The sequence below is a fragment of the Apostichopus japonicus genome, chromosome 13 (assembly GCF_037975245.1).
Source record: "Apostichopus japonicus isolate 1M-3 chromosome 13, ASM3797524v1, whole genome shotgun sequence".
In the NCBI taxonomy this organism is placed as follows: domain Eukaryota; kingdom Metazoa; phylum Echinodermata; class Holothuroidea; order Aspidochirotida; family Stichopodidae; genus Apostichopus; species Apostichopus japonicus.
Window position 1 is genome coordinate 17466068 of NC_092573.1, and position 19324 is coordinate 17485391.

Consider the following 19324-nt stretch of genomic DNA (forward strand, 5'->3'; position numbering starts at 1 on the left):
TAGGTCCAAGTCTTTTGGTACATCAGTCTCAAGGGCCATTACAGATGCAGTGAATAAACTGGAGGTAAGAGAACATTTTAAAGAAGTTTTCAAGAATTATTTGTGTTTTTGCCACATTAATTTCATTTCCCCCCTTCTTTCAATTCTATTCCATGTAGATGATGTTTTTAGTATACAGTACAGTAGTGGTAGGTTTTTCTTTTAAGGAAAAACATTGCCTCTGTTTTCTAAGCTAAGCATGAAAGTTGTGTATAAAAGAATCAAAACTACAGTATGAAATGTGTCCCTAAAGGAATGAGGGTGGTATTGAAGAACTTAGCATGCATAGACTCCAGATATGTAACCTGATTAATTCGCTTTGACTTCTGTTGTGAGTACAACGATTCTGTATGCTACCGTGTTGGACGAATCTAACCGTAATAGTAATTACTGACTTTGTGATACGCGTAATAGTCATTGCCGACTTTGGCAATGCTGCCCATACCAACTTTTGCAAGGCAGGTAAGAGTGACCTCATAGTGTTTCCTTGGAGGAAATCAAATATAGAGGAGATTAAAAAAAGAAATAAGACGAAGAGATGAACACAAACTGGAACAATTTGTGTCACTAGGTTGTTTATAAATATCTTTTTAGATTTTTAAGATCGATTAAAAGCAGAAAAAATGGCTTCGGTTTTCCAAAACAACTTCGCCCATACCTGCCTTTCTTTTCTAGGAAATTTTAGCTGACTTTGTGTATATACAAGAGTCAAGATTGAAACGGTTTTTGTCATTAAAATGCTAATTATTTTAGCCATGCCGGTTGAGCAGAAGAATGTCACTGAAACTTGCACACAAAATTTGCTAAAGTAAATTTAGGTGTTTCTTGGTGAGAAATGCATTGAATGGATTATGGTTTATATAATATATATATAAAGACAATGAACTCCTCAAAGGAGTCTCTATATTACATTGATTTGGATATTCCTGCAATACTAAAATCTCAGAGGAAAGCAGTCCATTAAGCTGATTACTAAGTCTCTAATGTCAAGTCAAAAATTGCAACCAAGGAGGAAAAGTTGAAGATGTAAAGAATATGTTGGAAATTTTAAAAATGGTCTGATAAATTGCTCAGTCTTTTTTCAGATCTATATGTGCTAAATCAAGCTGCCAAAGATTGGTCCTGCAAAGGCAAAATAAAAGTTTTTTTTAAAAGTTTAGAAAAAGTTTTGGCAAACTATATGTTCTCTCTAAGAAAGTGAAAAGGAAAGAGAATGATATGGACTTGGCATGGAAATGACTTAAAATAGCAGTACTGAAGATTAAAAATACCACCTGTATTAAACCTTATTTTGATGATATTGACTGTCAGCTTGACTCAGGAGTTATGAATAACTCCAATGTACAGTAATGCTACCCTACAGTACTGTTTGTAATACTGTTATATTTGGACTTGTTAAGGCCCCCCCCCCCCCCAAAAAAAAAGAATTAAAAGGGTGTCTTTTCAAAGATTTCCAAGAAAGATTATCATTGGTCTCTATCTCGAGTCCTATGTACCTCTTCTGATTTATGGCTATTTGCCTCAAATTCCTTTTATGGGTTTTGAGCATTTTTGTTGTTGTCTTGTCTGCTAGCTGTGTAAGGAAGCAATTACTGTATGCGCTACATATAGAAGGAATTGGATGGCAGTCTAGGTGACTTTGAAGAAACTTCTTTGTCATCCAAAAACTGATCAACAGAGAAGGTTTGGAATCAATAGTCCTTTTCCTCTATTCCTCTCAGCAAAGTGAGATTAAACATTCAGACATTAACAGAGAATGGGGACATGTACCCTTTTCTTACTCTCTCTCTCTCCCATTTTTTTATCCTTTTCCTATTTTGAAATGCATTAAGCCCTTGAAACTGTAGTGTGTGTGACGTGTAATGTAAAATTTGGTAAGGTAGTGCACATCACACTAAATGTCAATGTAACAGATTTCTTCCATCCTGTGAGTCATGATGTAATCGCTGAAGTACTTTTCTGATACCACTGACATGTTTGTACATCAAATTGTATCAATGCAAAAAAATCCTGCCCACTATGACTGGGTTTATACAAAACCTGTTGTTATGCTTGGTCAAGTTTAAAACATGAAACACTCTTTCAAGTGTACAAAGAAAAGGTCTGATTCGTGCTTGGGATGGGATGTTAATTGTTTCCATATATTAATTTGAGGTACAGTATTCCTTTCAGCAGAAATTCAAGGAAAATAGAGTGTTAAAGAAAGTTATGAACATGTCTGGTTCTAAACAAGTAGGAATGTTATTCCTGACAGGAAACTGATACCAGAAAATATTATTATGTTGTGGATAAGGCTTTTGTCTCTCATGAGTTCAGAGATAGTACAGCATGAATGATGCAAAGAATGAAAAATCAGTGGACTATAAAATCAAGACAAATACGGGTGATCATTGTTCCCACTACTAAGGACATTGGTCAAATTTCTTACCTTGTGTCATGTGACTGTTTGAGGAAATTTCAGGAAGTTCAGTCCAGTGATTTTCAGTGATGCTCAGTACAGTGTCATTTTACACTACCGTGGCAAGGGGTGTGGGGGGGGGGGGCAATTAGTTCTGGTCATTTTTTGTAAGATCCTACAGGAGCTATTTTGTGACATAACTAAGGACACATTCTATAGAAATGCATCTCTTTAAAAAACTTGATAAAAAGCATTGCTCTTAGCAAAAGCCGTAACTGCAGACTGTGAAAACGTGATATAAAATGTTCTTTTGGAATGAGGGACCAATTAGGGATGAGGATTACGGACTAGGGAAAGGTTGAGAGAATAAACAGGAGCAGGGAATTCATTGATGTGAGACTATTAGAACTTGTGTTCCGTCAGTCTGTTATTATCAGTTGTTCACCACCTATTTCATTATTTTCATTGGAAGTTCATTCACTAGAACTAGTGAATTTCTCTCATGAGGTGAAGTTGATGTTTCCAGTTAGGTAATTTTAGACTGTGATTCTAGGGATTAGAATCCAAAGGCTTGGTTTTTTCCTTTCCTCCACTTATGTGTGAACAAAAAAAAATTAATTGTGAATATATATACCTGTTTTTGTGATCAGTTTATAATCAAATCACAGTGTCTACAAGCAGTCTATGATCCTCGTCAATTTGGAGAAAGGAGGACAGTGTAGCCACTACGACAACAGTGTCGCTCCTTTAAGCCTCTTAAAACTTGATGTACAGTAAAGGTTTGTGTATATTCACTGTACATGTGAAAAGAAGGTGTATCAGAATAATTTCCACCGTGATGGATCACATGCGTTAGTCTCGTGACATAATCAACCCTTTTTAATTACGGTCGCCATGGTCGCATTGGCGACCACAATTCTCGGCTGGCGATGAGAATTTCTGGAAAAATTAATGCTAGTCGCCAGCCCTATAATACTGTGGCGATCAGTTTTTGCAACTGAAAATTTCACCAATGCTTTACAAAAAACTAAAATGTACTTACTGACTAAACGCACGTTGCTTTAAAATTAATATTGAATGGATTTCCCGTTCCAAATTTTCGCAAAGTTCAGAGCAACAATAATTTCCTAAGACCGCTGTACACACATGTTGTAGTGGTTTACGTTCCATACCGTTGGTCTACGTGTGGTCTTCGTAACATGCATCTAATTCCCATTGACATTGGTCACGGAACATAAGTAGGTCATCGAAATTAGAACTTGCCCAAGTTCATCGCACCATGGGAACGACCGAACGACACAACAACAACACATTTGAACATTTTCCCGCCATCTGGACGCCGAGTGTAAATTTTGGTGTAATATGCAAATTATTGTACTGTGCGGTTAAAACTTAACCTATCGCGACACACATAATTTTGGGAAGCTGTTGTAGAAGTACTGTAACTTTTGTATCAAATGTAAAGTACTGTAAGGTACTATAATTTATAAAAGACGGTTTTCTTCAGGTGGTAAGGAAAAGGGGTGTTTTGGTGAACTGAATCTCTTTGTATAGTATTTGGATACGTAAAATGACCATGTACATGCAGTTTCTATTCTCTTTAAGTAAGCTGTACGTAGCATTTTTATCCTTTGTGGATCTTTATTGGAATAAATACGAAATGTATTGTTTATCGCCAGTATTTAACGGTAAGCATTTCTTAAATTGTTGTACGTCTTTATACGTCTTTATACGATTCTGTGCACGTACACATGTCCAGTTATACGTGAGCGGTACTGTAGCTATCGTTTACGTTACGGTATTGTCCCATACATGTGTGTACACACGGGCCTTATGTTGCCACGACTATCAAAGCGCGGGAATTAGAACTTAATTATACTAGTCTATAGTTCAACGTTAGTGTAGTCAGTACCGGCAGTAGTGCTACTCGATGTTGAGCCTAGGCCTAGTGTTTTTTGTACTAATATTTAGCAAATCAAAGTGGCGATCACATTTTCATTCTGGGCGACCAGAATTTGGGAAAAATAAAGATCTAGTAGCCACAGGATTTTCCTCCTGGCGACCTCATTCACTGGGGAATTTAAAAGGGTTGGACATAATGAGGGCTGGCTTAGTATCAGGACGGCTGAGAAGAAGTCTTATAGTCTGCGAGCGATTTAAGAGAGTTAGTTGCTAGGATTGACAAGGATAATGGCCTCAGGAAATTTCTATACTTTTAATGTATCATACTCCATTTTATTCATATTTACTTCATTCTTCTCTAATACCTGTCTCCTATTCAACATGCTCCAGCTAACTTCATTCTTCTCAAATACCTATCTCCTATTGAACTTGCTCTAGATGACTTCATTCTTCTCTGATACCTGTCTCTTATCAACGTGCTCTAGATGACTTCATTCTTCTCTGATACCTGTCTGTTATCAGCGTGCTCTAGATGACTTCATTCTTCTCTGATACCTGTCTCTTATCAACGTGCTCTAGATGACTTCATTCTTCTCTGATACCTGTCTCTTATCAGCGTGCTCTAGATGACTTCATTCTTCTCTGATACCTGTCTCTTATCAACGTGCTCTAGATGACTTCATTCTTCTCTGATACTGTACCTGTCTCTAATCAACCTGCTCTAGCTAACTTCATTCTTCTCTGATACCGGTCTCTTATCAACATGCTCCAGCTAACTTCATTCTTCTCTAATACCTATCTCCTATTCAACGTGCTCTAGATGACTTCATTCTTCTCTGATACCTGTCTCTTATCAACGTGCTCTAGATGACTTCATTCTTCTCTGAAACCTGTCTCCTATACTCCTATACAACGTGCTCTAGCTGACTTCATTCTTCTCTGATACCTGTCTCTTATCAACGTGCTCTAGATGACTTCATTCTTCTCTGAAACCTGTCTCCTATACTTCTATACAACGTGCTCTAGATGACTTCATTCTTCTCTGATACCTGTCTCTTATCATCGTACTCTAGATGACTTCATTCTTCTCTGATACCTGTCTCTTATCAACGTGCTCTAGATGACTTCATTCTTCTCTGAAACCTGTCTCCTATACTTCTATACAACGTGCTCTAGATGACTTCATTCTTCTCTGATACCTGTCTCTTATCAACGTGCTCTAGATGACTTCATTCTTCTCTGAAACCTGTCTCTTATCAACGTGCTCTAGATGACTTCATTCTTCTCTGAAACCTGTCTCCTATACTCCTATACAACGTGCTCTAGCTGACTTCATTCTTCTCTGATACCTGTCTCTTATCAACGTGCTCTAGATGACTTCATTCTTCTCTGAAACCTGTCTCCTATACTTCTATACAACGTGCTCTAGATGACTTCATTCTTCTCTGATACCTGTCTCTTATCATCGTACTCTAGATGACTTCATTCTTCTCTGATACCTGTCTCTTATCAACGTGCTCTAGATGACTTCATTCTTCTCTGAAACCTGTCTCCTATACTTCTATACAACGTGCTCTAGATGACTTCATTCTTCTCTGATACCTGTCTCTTATCAACGTGCTCTAGATGACTTCATTCTTCTCTGAAACCTGTCTCTTATCAACGTGCTCTAGATGACTTCATTCTTCTCTGAAACCTGTCTCCTATACTCCTATACAACGTGCTCTAGCTGACTTCATTCTTCTCTGATACCTGTCTCTTATCAACGTGCTCTAGATGACTTCATTCTTCTCTGATACCTGTCTCTTATCAGCGTGCTCTAGATGACATCATTCTTCTCTGATACCTGTCTCTTATCAACGTGCTCTAGATGACTTCATTCTTCTCTGATACTGTACCTGTCTCTAATCAACCTGCTCTAGCTAACTTCATTCTTCTCTGATACCGGTCTCTTATCAACATGCTCCAGCTAACTTCATTCTTCTCTAATACCTATCTCCTATTCAACGTGCTCTAGATGACTTCATTCTTCTCTGATACCTGTCTCTTATCAACGTGCTCTAGATGACTTCATTCTTCTCTGATACCTGTCTCTTATCAACATGCTCCAGCTAACTTCATTCTTCTCTAATACCTATCTCCTATTCAACGTGCTCTAGATGACTTCATTCTTCTCTGATACCTGTCTCTTATCAACGTGCTCTAGATGACTTCATTCTTCTCTGAAACCTGTCTCCTATACTCCTATACAACGTGCTCTAGCTGACTTCATTCTTCTCTGATACCTGTCTCTTATCAACGTGCTCTAGATGACTTCATTCTTCTCTGAAACCTGTCTCCTATACTTCTATACAACGTGCTCTAGATGACTTCATTCTTCTCTGATACCTGTCTCTTATCATCGTACTCTAGATGACTTCATTCTTCTCTGATACCTGTCTCTTATCAACGTGCTCTAGATGACTTCATTCTTCTCTGATACCTGTCTCTTATCAACGTGCTCTAGCTGACTTCATTCTTCTCTGATACCTGTCTCCTATACTCCTATACTCCTATACAACGTGCTCTAGATGACTCCATTCTTCTCTGATACCTGTCTCTTATCAACGTGCTCTAGATGACTTCATTCTTCTCTGATACCTGTCTCTTATCAACGTGCTCTAAATGACTTCATTCTTCTCTGAAACCTGTCTCCTATACTTCTATACAACGTGCTCTAGCTGACTTCATTCTTCTCTGAAACCTGTCTCCTATACTCCTATACAACGTGCTCTAGATGACTTCATTCTTCTCTGAAACCTGTCTCCTATACTCCTATACAACGTGCTCTAGATGACTTCATTCTTCTCTGATACCTGTCTCTTATCAACGTGCTCTAGATGACTTCATTCTTCTCTGATACCTGTCTCTTATCAACGTGCTCTAGATGACTTCATTCTTCTCTGATACCTGTGTCTTATCAACGTGCTCTAGATGACTTCATTCTTCTCTGATACCTGTCTCTTATCAACATGCTCTAGATGACTTCATTCTTCTCTGATACCTGTCTCTTATCAAGGTGCTCTAGATGACTTCATTCTTCTCTGAAACCTGTCTCCTATACTCCTATACAACGTGCTCTAGATGACTTCATTCTTCTCTGATACCTGTCTCCTATACTCCTATACAACGTGCTCTAGATGACTTCATTCTTCTCTGATACCTGTCTCTTATTAACGTGCTCTAGATGACTTCATTCTTCTCTGAAACCTGTCTCCTATACTCCTATACAACGTGCTCTAGCTGACTTCATTCTTCTCTGAAACCTGTCTCCTATACTCCTATACAACGTGCTCTAGATGACTTCATTCTTCTCTGATACCTGTCTCTTATCAACGTGCTCTAGATGACTTCATTCTTCTCTGATACCTGTCTCCTATTCAACGTGCTCTAGATGACTTCATTCTTCTCTGATACCTGTCTCTTATCAACGTGCTTCTAGATGACATCTGGATAGTAGATTTGGAAGGAAGAGCGTGATGACCTATATAGAGGGTCTTCAGGGGGTGCGCATTGAGGGTCATTAGGTGGTGTACATTGCTTTTATAGAGGGTCATTAGGTGGTGCGCATTGCGTTATAGAGGGTCATTAGGGGGTGTGCATAGCTTTATAGAGGGTCCTTAGGGGGTGTGAAAGCTTTATAGAGGGTCATTAGGGGGTGCGCATTGCTTTACAGAGGGTCATTAGGGGGTGCTCATTGCTTTATAGAGGGTCATTAGGGGGTGTGAAAGCTTTATAGAGGGTCATTAGGGGGTGCGCATTGCTTTATAGAGGGTCATTAGGGGGTGCTCATTGCTTTATAGAGGGTCCTTAGGGGGTGTGAAAGCTTTATAGAGGGTCATTAGGGGGTGCGCATTGCTTTACAGAGGGTCATTAGGGGGTGCTCATTGCTTTATAGAGGGTCATTAGGGGGTGCACATAGCTTTATAGAGGGTCATTAGGGGTTGCACATTGCTTTATAGAGGGTCATTAGGGAGTGTGCATTGCATGAATATTAACCAGTTTGTAGGTCTTCCTGATCAAAGTGCAAATGCGTAAGTATTGTCATAAATTTGTAAATACCCAAAGCAGTAAGATAAGTTATAATGCTTGTTGATGATAGAAAGTTGTGGCCAAGCCAGTACACTAATACTGCTTGCCATCTTTGATGTAGGTGTTAACAGTTCGGGGAAGGGTGCAACCAATTTACAAGGCTCCTCATTGACCTGTCTCTTCACTCTGCCATGGTCTGGTTAAACCATTTTAGCAATGACCACCCAAGTTGCGTGGTAGTTTCTGGACTATTGCCCTCCTTTCTCTGTTATCCACAGTGTCTTGTTGAGGGATTATCAATCAGTTTAGTGTTAATCCTGAGGTTGTGTCGTTACTCATGGTTTTAAGGAAATAACATTTCTCTGATCATCTTAATGATAAAAGAATAAATTACTGTCATAGAAGATTTATATCTAGCACATTCTTTCTTTCGGTTTTTTTCCTCCCTTCCTCATGCCAATATAAATGTCAGAATACTAATATTGGAGAAGATACTGTGCCCTTCTCCAGTTTCTGTTTTTCTTGTTTGTCACCCAAATAGGAAAAGCATAATCAACATCATTTTGTACCTTAATTTATTTTAGTTTGTTAAACAAACATTCAGTTAAACGTACAAACTCAGTGATATTATCTCCAACCTATGAATGATTTTTACATGTTATTTACATTATATTTACATGCTATTTACATGATATTAGCATGGTGTTTACACAATCTTTCATTATCAAGATATTATCTTTTCACCTAAACAGGAAATGAGCCATGAGAGTAGGAACAAGCAATATCACAAGCTGTTCAAATTCGTTCCGGATGATGAAGGTCTGATCGTCAGTAAGTTTATTTTATTCAAAAGCAATGTTGCCATAATATTCTGTTGTAGTGGTGAGAGAGGGTTTGCAATATCTTGCTGAAATTCTAGGAGATAGAGAGAATGTAAAAGCAGTCAGTTAGGATTCTGTCCACACTTTTAAACCTAGCTTCTTCTGTGGGCTAATGCCACATATAACAGTTTATTGTGGACAAAGTTTCATTGCAAGATGATCAGAATTTATACAAATATTACCAGTTAGATGAGCATTTCAGATACTTGGGAAAATGGTAATTCATCTGGAGGGAAACCCTGACCTTTCTTGAGCCGGGCAGAGCTCAAAGTTGGGACCTGCCAGATTTTCACTGTGTTTAAGTCCATCACCAGTATAGCACCCAGCCAAAAACCAAAATAATGTAATGAAACACCCAGAGAAGTTTTTTATATATTCGAAGGATGCTTTTCGGTAAAAAATTTGTCACATTGGGTTATGGTGTATAGGTTCTATATGGTGTATACCGGTAAAGGCCCTGTCACATCTCACCGGATTGCACGAACGGACAAGAGTACGCGCGAAAAACAGTCATCCGGTTATTTCCGTTGGCAAAAGTTGTCGCGCATGCATCTGGGGGTTCCAACGTACCGGACGTTCAACGGTGAAAACGGATTACAAACGTACAAGGGACGGACAGCAACAGACGAACAACGGATGAACAACGGAAGAACAACGAACGAACTAACGTTCACCAACGGATAGTAACGAATTTACAAAGGACAATTAACGGATAAAAAACATACAAAAAGTAGGAGTACCGGAAAGTAACGGACATACCGGACTAGCAACGGAGAAGAAACGGTCTAAAACCTGGACCTCCTCAGTGCCACAAAATCAGGGGGCATCCTCATGAAGTTGATGAAAGATTTTGGTCTTCCATTCGCAGCTCCTGCATTAGTTGGTCATAAAGACCAAACTGCCGTCTTCTCTGTGGACCTAGCAAGGCCCTAGACCAGCATTTACGCCGAGCACGTCTCTTCCTTCTCTTCTTGACTTGTTCATTGGTCTTGATGTTGGCTTCAATGATAAGCATCTGTGCTTGTAAAGCTGACACTGTGGTGTGAAGCTTGAATCTTTCTGAAGGGTCCATGATGTAGGTGTTGACGGTAGAGGTTATAGGAGCAGAATGAGGCGTGGAAGGCTTGGAGTGGACAAGGTGGAGGTACGCTGCATCTCCGTTCTATGTCCGTCTGTTATACTTTCCTGGCCTGAGTTCTTCCGTTTCTTCCGTGTAACGTCCGTTACCTATCTGTTCATTGTCAGTTCTATTCCTTTGCACTTCCGTTATTTCTACGTTAGCGTCCGTCAAATATACGGTATAGGTACTGTACTTCTACGTTTCATCCGTTCTTTGTCCGTTAATGATCCGGTGAGCAATAGCAATAACCAGAGATGAACGGAGAAATACAGTATGCCAAACGCATACAGAACGAACAAAACGCATGAGAAACTGATAAAACGGAAGCTTAACGGATTAGTAACGAATAAATAACAGAGACATTTTTCGGTGGATGTCCGTTCCAAGTTTTGTGCATGTTCAAAATCAACACCGGACAAACCGGACCCTCCCGGTAATGAAACGTAGACGGACGGAGGAGAACCGCAGACTAAACGGACACTAACGTACATCAACGGAGTGCCATTTTTTGTCTTCGTTCCCTCTCCGTTATTGCAATCCGGTGAGATGTGACTGGGCTTTTAAGCAACATGTTCATATGCCTCATCCCAACAAATTTGTTTTCTCATCAAACCCAAAACACACAAATGGCAATGCTGTGACTGGAAGCAAATCACTGCCTGCTTGATGCTGAAAGCATACAACCAATACAACTCCCTTTAATAATACACATGGTAAAAACTCATGTTTGTACCAACAGGTGTTTCTTGGTTGCAAGTGTCATAAATTTAATTGCCAGATTATTTTAGGTACAGGGTAGAGGTATCTGCTACCTTCCATATGTTAAACATGGCTTGGCAAGTTGACAACAAACATTTAATTTGATTTAAAATTGTTCTGCAAACCAGCGCTCAGGGATGCAGCCCAGACCAAAGCTATATCTGTATAGTAGAAAAGTTGATGCATAGAGATAAAAAAGAAACTTTCCTTGCAATACAAGATATTGTAAGTTTTATGGTTCATAAAATTGACTTTTTTTGTATTTTGATGTACTTTGCACAAGATTTCTATGTGCACACAGTGGTGATTCTCAATGCCCCCTGCTTCAGGTGCACACAGTGGTGATTCTCAATGCCCCCTGCTTCAGGTGCACACAGTGGTGATTCTCAATGCCCCCTGCTTCAGGTGCACACAGTGGTGATTCTCAATGCCCCCTGCTTCAGGTGCACACAGTGGTGATTTTCAATGCCCCCTGCATCAGGTGCACACAGTGGTGATTCTCAATGCCCCCTGCTTCAGGTGCACACAATGGTGATTTTCAATGCCCCCTGCTTCAGGTGCACACAGTGGTGATTCTCAATGCCCCCTGCTTCAGGTGCACACAGTGGTGATTCTTAATTCTCTCTGCTTCAGGTGCACACAGTGGTGATTCTCAATGCCCCCTGCTTCAGGTGCACACAGTGGTGATTCTCAATGTCCCCTGCTTCAGGTGCACACAGTGGTGATTCTCAATGCCTCCTGCTTCAGGTGCACACAGTGGTGATTCTCAATGCCCCCTGCTTCAGGTGCACACAGTGGTGATTCTCAATGCCCCCTGCTTCAGGTGCACACAGTGGTGATTCTCAATGCCCCCTGCTTCAGGTGCACACAGTGGTGATTCTCAATGCCCCCTGCTTCAGGTGCACACAGTGGTGATTCTCAATGCCCCCTGCTTCAGGTGCACACAGTGGTGAATATAATTTGCTGGTGCTGCTTATGAAAGCATGTCAATATTACAATATGGCCTTGGATGATAAGTTTGACCATTCATGATCAGAAGGAAATGTAAGTCAGTGAGTTGTTCAATACCTCCAATTAAAATTTGCTTTCACTTTTTTTTCTTTTTTTTTTCTCTTTTTCGTAGGTTTTTCTTGCGCCCTGGTTCGTGACATTCTCCTTCAGGGTCGACTTTACCTTTCAGAGAACTGGGTGTGCTTCCACTCCAACATCTTCACCTTCGAAACTCAGGTACAGTAAAGGATTCAACAAAGTCATTAATATCGACAGTAGGCCCTAGAGGGGTAAAGGGTCATTATATTCTCATATTAATATGCAACTTATGCACATAGTAATATGAAACATATTCTCATATTAATATGCAACTTATGCTCATATTATGCAACTTATAATTTGATTTGATTTGATTTATTTTCCATTTTCATCCATATATTACAATGTTTACAGTGAAAAGACATAAAACAATTGATAACATTATTAATTAGTAATTACAAAGTAAATGTAAATTAAAAGGGAAAAAAGAAGGGGATCTGCCCCCCCACCCCACCCATCATATTGACCCACCTCGTAACTTGCATAGAAGAAAAGAAATGGAGCAGTCAGTTGGGATTAAAAAGAAAGATGTCAAATAGAAACATAAACAAAAATGGAGATGAAAATTCAAAAGGGTAAACTAGAAGTGTTCATATTTAGATATAAGTGTCTTTTTAAACTTATCAGAAAATAACTTTACGGATTTTGCGTTTCTTATTGAATCACAAATTTGATTCCAGAACTTAGTACCATCAGATACAATTGAGCGTTTGAAAAGGTCAGAATAAATGGGAAGTGAAAATAAGTGTTGGGAGGCCCTGGTAGTGTGGGAATGTATATTATGAGTGAAAGAAAAGACATTTTTGAAAATATCTGGTAACTGTTGCTTAACAAATTTAAAAATGAATATAGCGCATTGGTGTGTGTGGATGTCAAAAATATTAAGAAAACCTAATCTGGTAGAAAGGATTTGATTGGTGATTGATTGGATTGATTGGATGATAATACGAACAGCCAATTTCTGGAGTATGAATAATTGAGTTAGATGAGGAGGGTGAGCATTTCCCCACACTAGATTACAATAGCTTAAATGAGGATGGAATGAGAGAAATTCTCAAGGATATCAGGCACAAACTCTTTAATTTTATAGAATACCTCAATTATTTTAGAAATAGAAGTCTTAATCTTATTAATATGAGAAGATTTTAATATAGTGTCAATGTCTAAACATAAAAATGTAATGGTAGCAACACGTTTGATTTGGGTATTCTCAATCGAGATATCAATATTTTTCATATTCTTATGATGGGGATGAAAAACCATGAAATTAGTTTTGCTGATATTCAGTGAAAAACTTATTTACCTTATAAGCAACATTTTTTATTTCGGAGTTGATGACTGAAATGACATGATCAAAACTGTTGTGCTTATATAAAACACTGGTATGTTTTATTTCTTATAAAGCTTGTTCCTTTTGTAAATAGATCTTTAAAAACCAGCTGTAATCCATGGAGACTGGAGCTTATGAGAATTATGAGAAATACAATGCTTAGATATAATATGGTGAACATTATCAACAAATAAATTATATGCCACATCTGCATCAGTCTCATTAAATAGAGGTCCCCAATCAAGAGAAGAACGTTCAAGTTTGACATTGTGTAGTGCTTTTACACTAGTATACCTCCTGTGGTAACCAAGCTTATTGTGTTAACAGATAAACTAGTACCAAAATCCCTATAACAAAAGATTGGTAAGTGGTTGCTTATGTCAGATTATAGAATGCCAGATTTTGAATAAACAATAAAATCATTACAAAAATATTATCAATGAGTAATGAAGATGTGACTGTAATCCTTGTTGGTTTTGATATTAATGGTAAATATGAATGAGTATACATTAAATCAAGAAAATGTGAATATGAGGCAAATGGTCATGCTTCAAAAGATCAATATTAATATCACCTGTATAGCAACTTTTCTCTCCATTTTGTATGTTTTGCAAAAAAACAGATAATTCATCACTAAATGCAGTTATTGGGACATCAGGGGGATTTATAAATAACTCCCAAGATAACAGTTTCATTGTTGAGTTTAACCTCAACAAACATGGATTCAAATAAAAGGTACTAATTTATTAATATAAAATCCAACTCCCCAGCCATGTTAACACTCCTGTCCCTGTGAATGCAAGTATAATTTGGAATTTGAATTGAGCAAAGCTTTGAATCAGGATGAAGCCGGGTTTCTGTAATTGCTAAGGCGGTAAAATTACATGAAGAAATCAAAATTTCATTTACGGCATCAACTTTCTTGATAAACTTCGGGCATTTACATAAAACAAAGAAAAAGCACTTAGTGAATTATGAATTAAATTACCAGTATTTAAATCACTACGTCTGAATATAAAGTTGAATTAAGATTAATAGGTGAAATATCATGATCATCATGTGAAAGATTTAGCCCCTGCTCACAAAATATATCAGTTAATAAGGAAGGGATACCCCAAACCCTTGAAAAAGCTAAGTCGTCTAATTTGCAAATGGAATGAGTCGATAGAGTCCTCATGAAAAAGTACATAGTAGTCAACTTCAGTGGTTATAAATAGCAAGGTCACTCAGATAGGCAATTCTTCGCTTTATTTTGGTGCCATCCGATGATTTGATTAATCCAAAGATCGGACCATCAATGGACCAAGCTGAGGTAACACAGGGAGGATCTGATACCTTTTTCAGTAGTGCTGTTTCTGTCAGTGAGGTCTTGTATGACTATACCAGTAGATTTAAGTTTCCGTCTTGTGCTCAGTAGTTGTGACTTCACTGTATAATTTGTAAACTTTACGCTCATAGCTCTGCACCTTTTTGAGTTTGGTTTACCAATTCGATGGCTTCTGTCAATGTCTGGTTCTTTTATATCCACCCCAGTTTGTCATGGGATAGATACTTGATAACTAAATCTATATTTTGCCCTGCATTTTCTGGGATGCCAAAAATGCTCACACAATTGTGTCGGGAATATTGTTCCATGACATTAAGCTCACATTTGATTTGTTCCATATCACATTTTAATTTGTCATGTTCGCTGGCCAGTTTGGTGAGTTCCATGGAGCTTTAGTCCAGTTGACAATCAAGCTCATGAATTCTACTTTCATTGACCTCGGTGATGTGGGAAAGTTTGTCTAGCGATCCTTGGAGAACCTCTTTCATTGCAGATTGTATCATGGTTTTCAAGTCTTTACTTTCAAGTTGTGCTTTCAGAATAGAAGAAACCATTTCTTCTTGCTTCCTTGTTGAAACTCCTTTTGAGGAATATTGGAACTTGGTGCTAGATGTTTCGGATTATGGTTTATATGAATAATAGGACAAGAGGAGAGTCTGCTGGTTGGTGGTGGATTAGAGCTCAATGAGAAGGATTTGAGCACTGGATTTTAGAGGAATGTCAATGATAACCACTGAGGTGTGACTGTCTGTTGCTTATCCAGTGTGGAAATACTGTTCACATTGTGGTAAGAGTTAGGTGGATAGGCTCTGTACCATTAGGCTTGAATAATAGCAACTATATGTCCTATAGAAAGTGCATTTCCATGGATTAAAGAACCCACTTCCTATGCATATATCCTTCACAAAGAAGAATATTACATAGCGAGGGTGTGCATAATTGGGTGTAAGATTCTAGAAAGTCATGAATAATCATACTGTAAGGCTATTAAGCCTTTGTGAAAGAGGGGCATGCATGTTTTGCAGTAAGTATTCTCTAGCTGTAAAGATTCAAGAAAGTCATGAATATTCATAACATAAGGCTATTAAAAGCCTTTGTAAAAGAGGGCATGCATGTTATGCATCATGGTGTAGGAAATCTGGTTGTTATACTCAGGTTATGCCCATTAAGTAAAGTTTCAAGAAAATTATTCATATTGAATAACAGTGATATTTGCTGTGATCAAAATTTGGTTGTTATGCATCTAAGAATACTGGATCTCTTTAAGAGAGCAGTACTGTGACTGTTACTCAGAGGTATATGTCATTCAAAATTCCAGCGTACAAAAGCTTAAAAGTAATTTCCGACATAAACCATAAGAGAAAAGTATCAAAAAGGGCTAAAGGTGCAGCAGTCATTCAAAATAGTCAAGACTTTCAGGGTTAAATGTCCATTGTATTAAGCCTAGTGGTAAAGCGTGAATTGTAATAAAAAACTTGCCATCATGGGTGACAAAATACTGATCTGAAGTTAGTCAAATCATTGTCCCACTCTGACATAGGCCCACAACTAGCTTGCTTTTAAGTTCAGTTATGAAATGACCAATCAAACAACGATCCCAAGGATGACAATGAACAAACAAAACACAAGAAAGAAAGTTAATGTGCCTGTAAATCATAAAAGAAAATACTTATTTTAGTACATGTAACATATCAATACCACTTTTGGTTTTGTAACAATTTATCCCTTTAAATTTTATAGACTAATCAGTGAAAATGATGGTATTATTGCCTCTGGTACAGAAGGAAGGAGGATCATAATTCATTTACACAAAATATGAGGAATATGAAGATAATTCATTCCTGTTTTCTTCCACTCCCCAGTCACTCATGCACAACTCCACCTCTTGCTCACGTACCGCTTGACCTAAGATCTGGAACATGATAAACAAGGTTGATTCTAACAGTCTTATCTCTATTGATTGATTTAAGTCAAGGAGAAAGAATCTCAAATGTTTACATTTTTCTGGACACAACACAAGTTTAGCACTTAATTAAATGACAGTGCAGATAGTTTTTCTTTGATGTCGCACTTATTTCTATCATTGGATGTTTTAGTCCATCTTTTTGTTTGGTATATGCCTCATCAGATGAACTCCTCAACTAACTTAAACCATGCAAACCGCTTTGAGAGAACAGAGAGGAGAAATTCTCCAAGACTGACCTAAATTTGAGATAATTAACCTTTCATTCCCAATCAGCTTTGTCACACTTTCTTGGTTATTCAGTTGGTGCTCTTGAGCCCGCAGAAAGTGGTATGTTTGTATAAGACTATGCAACTCGAAAAGATGTCAATCAAGGTACCATTTAATATCCTTTTGGTCCTTTGCTTCATTTGATACAACTGTTTTGATAAACCAGGCTTAAGTTTTGTAGATTATGTGATGGCATTGAATTCTACTTTGTAGGAACCCTGAGATTCAAAGTTAACTTCCTTATCAGTTCACTGACCTTCCAAGTTCATTTGAAAAGGCTTCTAAGTATCGACTATACTTTAGAAAAAACAAAAAAAATGTTGCATTTAATGGCCACAGTTACTTCCTGAAGGTTGTTTCATAACTTTGCTAAACTGATTGAGTTTCCTTTCCAGGGTTAATGACTATTGGCAGGAATGGATAGCAGAAGTGAAATATAATGGAAACAAGTGATAGTGCATTGCAAAAGAACGTCTTTCTTCATTCAATTGCATAAGCCACAAAGTGTACAGTTGCTTTAGTGCCTTATATATCACACAAAATGTCTGCTGTTTTTTCACGACAAATTTAAACAACACAAACTTAGGTGTTCATAGGGTGTAGCTAGAATTGTTATGTTAGGGAGGGAGGGGGCAAAACTTTTCTAGGCCCAAATTATTTGGGGGCCAGACAAGTATTGGGGAGGTGGATCTCAGCCCCAAGTTGCCCCTCATAACTGTAGCTATGCCACTGGGGTGTACAACACTTTCTTAACAATAAGACTATCCACATTCAGTGTTATTTGCAAATAAAACTGAGGTTCAAATTTAGCATTGATTTATGGCTCCATCATTGTTGTCTGGTTCAGTCTAGCCAATTAATTGCTGGCTGATTGCATCATTTGAAAACCTACTTAAAAAAAGTGAAAGTTTATTATACCAGGCAGAAAGGAATGTATTCAATGGAAAGTGTCCTACTTTTATAGCATTGAAAGGATTGTCTGGTGGCCCAAAGAAGTTACCTTAAAAAATGATAAATAATTTTCCAAACATGTTGTCAAAGTATGAGAACTCTAATGTTGCGTTTGACAGAGAAACGATTTTTTAATAGTTAAGGATGGACATTTCCAACATGATTTGAACATATTCATGACGAAAACTGCTCATGTTACATTATCGAACCACAATGCATTTTTGCATTCTGGTTCTCTTTCTCACCATGTGAAAATTGTCCCCATTCAAGGTTCTCTTCTTGTAGAAATCTGGTTTTCAAATTCACCAGTTTCTCAATAAAAGCACCGTTTTTTCGAACTCATCAATTTGGTGATTGACCTAGTGCAGGCAAATAGGCAAACTGAGCGACTTGAAGTTAGCACTCCCATTTCCTCAGCAAATACACTCTCGTGTGTACATGCACAGGTGATTGCCTTTTAAATATGACGTACACATCCTGAACGTATATAGCCTACCATGGCCATTTGGTATATGTACAAAGCGTTGTACATCATACACTCTCACACTCAAACCACAGTTCATAAAATGTTCTTTGAAATCGCTGAAATAAAATTCACGGGTCAGCTTTACAGTAAAAAGAAACTTGAAAAGCATTCGGAACACCGAAAGATGACACTTGGCGGAATCGATGTCAGAGCAGATTATAGTACTGAGAAGCTTAGCTTCGCAGAACTGTCGGATTGTAAACGTTAGAGTAGCCTACATGCGTACATTCTTCGCATAGGAGCTGGATAGAGCGATGTATAAACAAAGAAGAGTCTGCTGTTCAAACTTATCTTGTGTTACACAAAAATCACGAAATTCCCAATGCACTACATATATGACGGCATAACGATTGTTTTAAAACATAAATAAATTATAAGAAATTTTACCGAAAATTAAGGAAGAAATTAATCTGTATTCAAACGCGGTTTATGTTGTGATTACTGTAGGAACTGTATGGAGCGTGGGTTATGTCACAATCTGCATTTGCGAAGGTGACATCACGTTCTGTACTGTTCAAAGTATGTTTGAAATATCCATCCTACACGATTAAAAAATTGTTTCTCAGTCAATTGCAACATTAGCGTTCTCATATTTTGAAAACATGTTTGGAAAAATATTTATCGTTTTTTAAGGTAACTTTTATGGGCTACCAGACAATTCTTTTAAGTCATCTAAAATTGCCTCAATTTCCCCAATT

General features: G+C 38.0%; 1 protein-coding gene across 3 annotated transcripts in view; it reads left to right on the forward strand.

Moving 5' to 3' along the window:
• Positions 1-19324, forward strand: part of LOC139979184 (uncharacterized) — a 137405-nt gene that overhangs the window by 62479 nt on the left and 55602 nt on the right. For all 3 annotated transcript variants that reach the window (XM_071989921.1, XM_071989920.1, XM_071989922.1), the window contains exons 5-7: positions 4-64; positions 9163-9241; positions 12294-12397. In XM_071989921.1, the coding sequence (XP_071846022.1) occupies positions 4-64; positions 9163-9241; positions 12294-12397 (244 nt within the window). The remainder of the gene's footprint in view (positions 1-3; positions 65-9162; positions 9242-12293; positions 12398-19324) is intronic.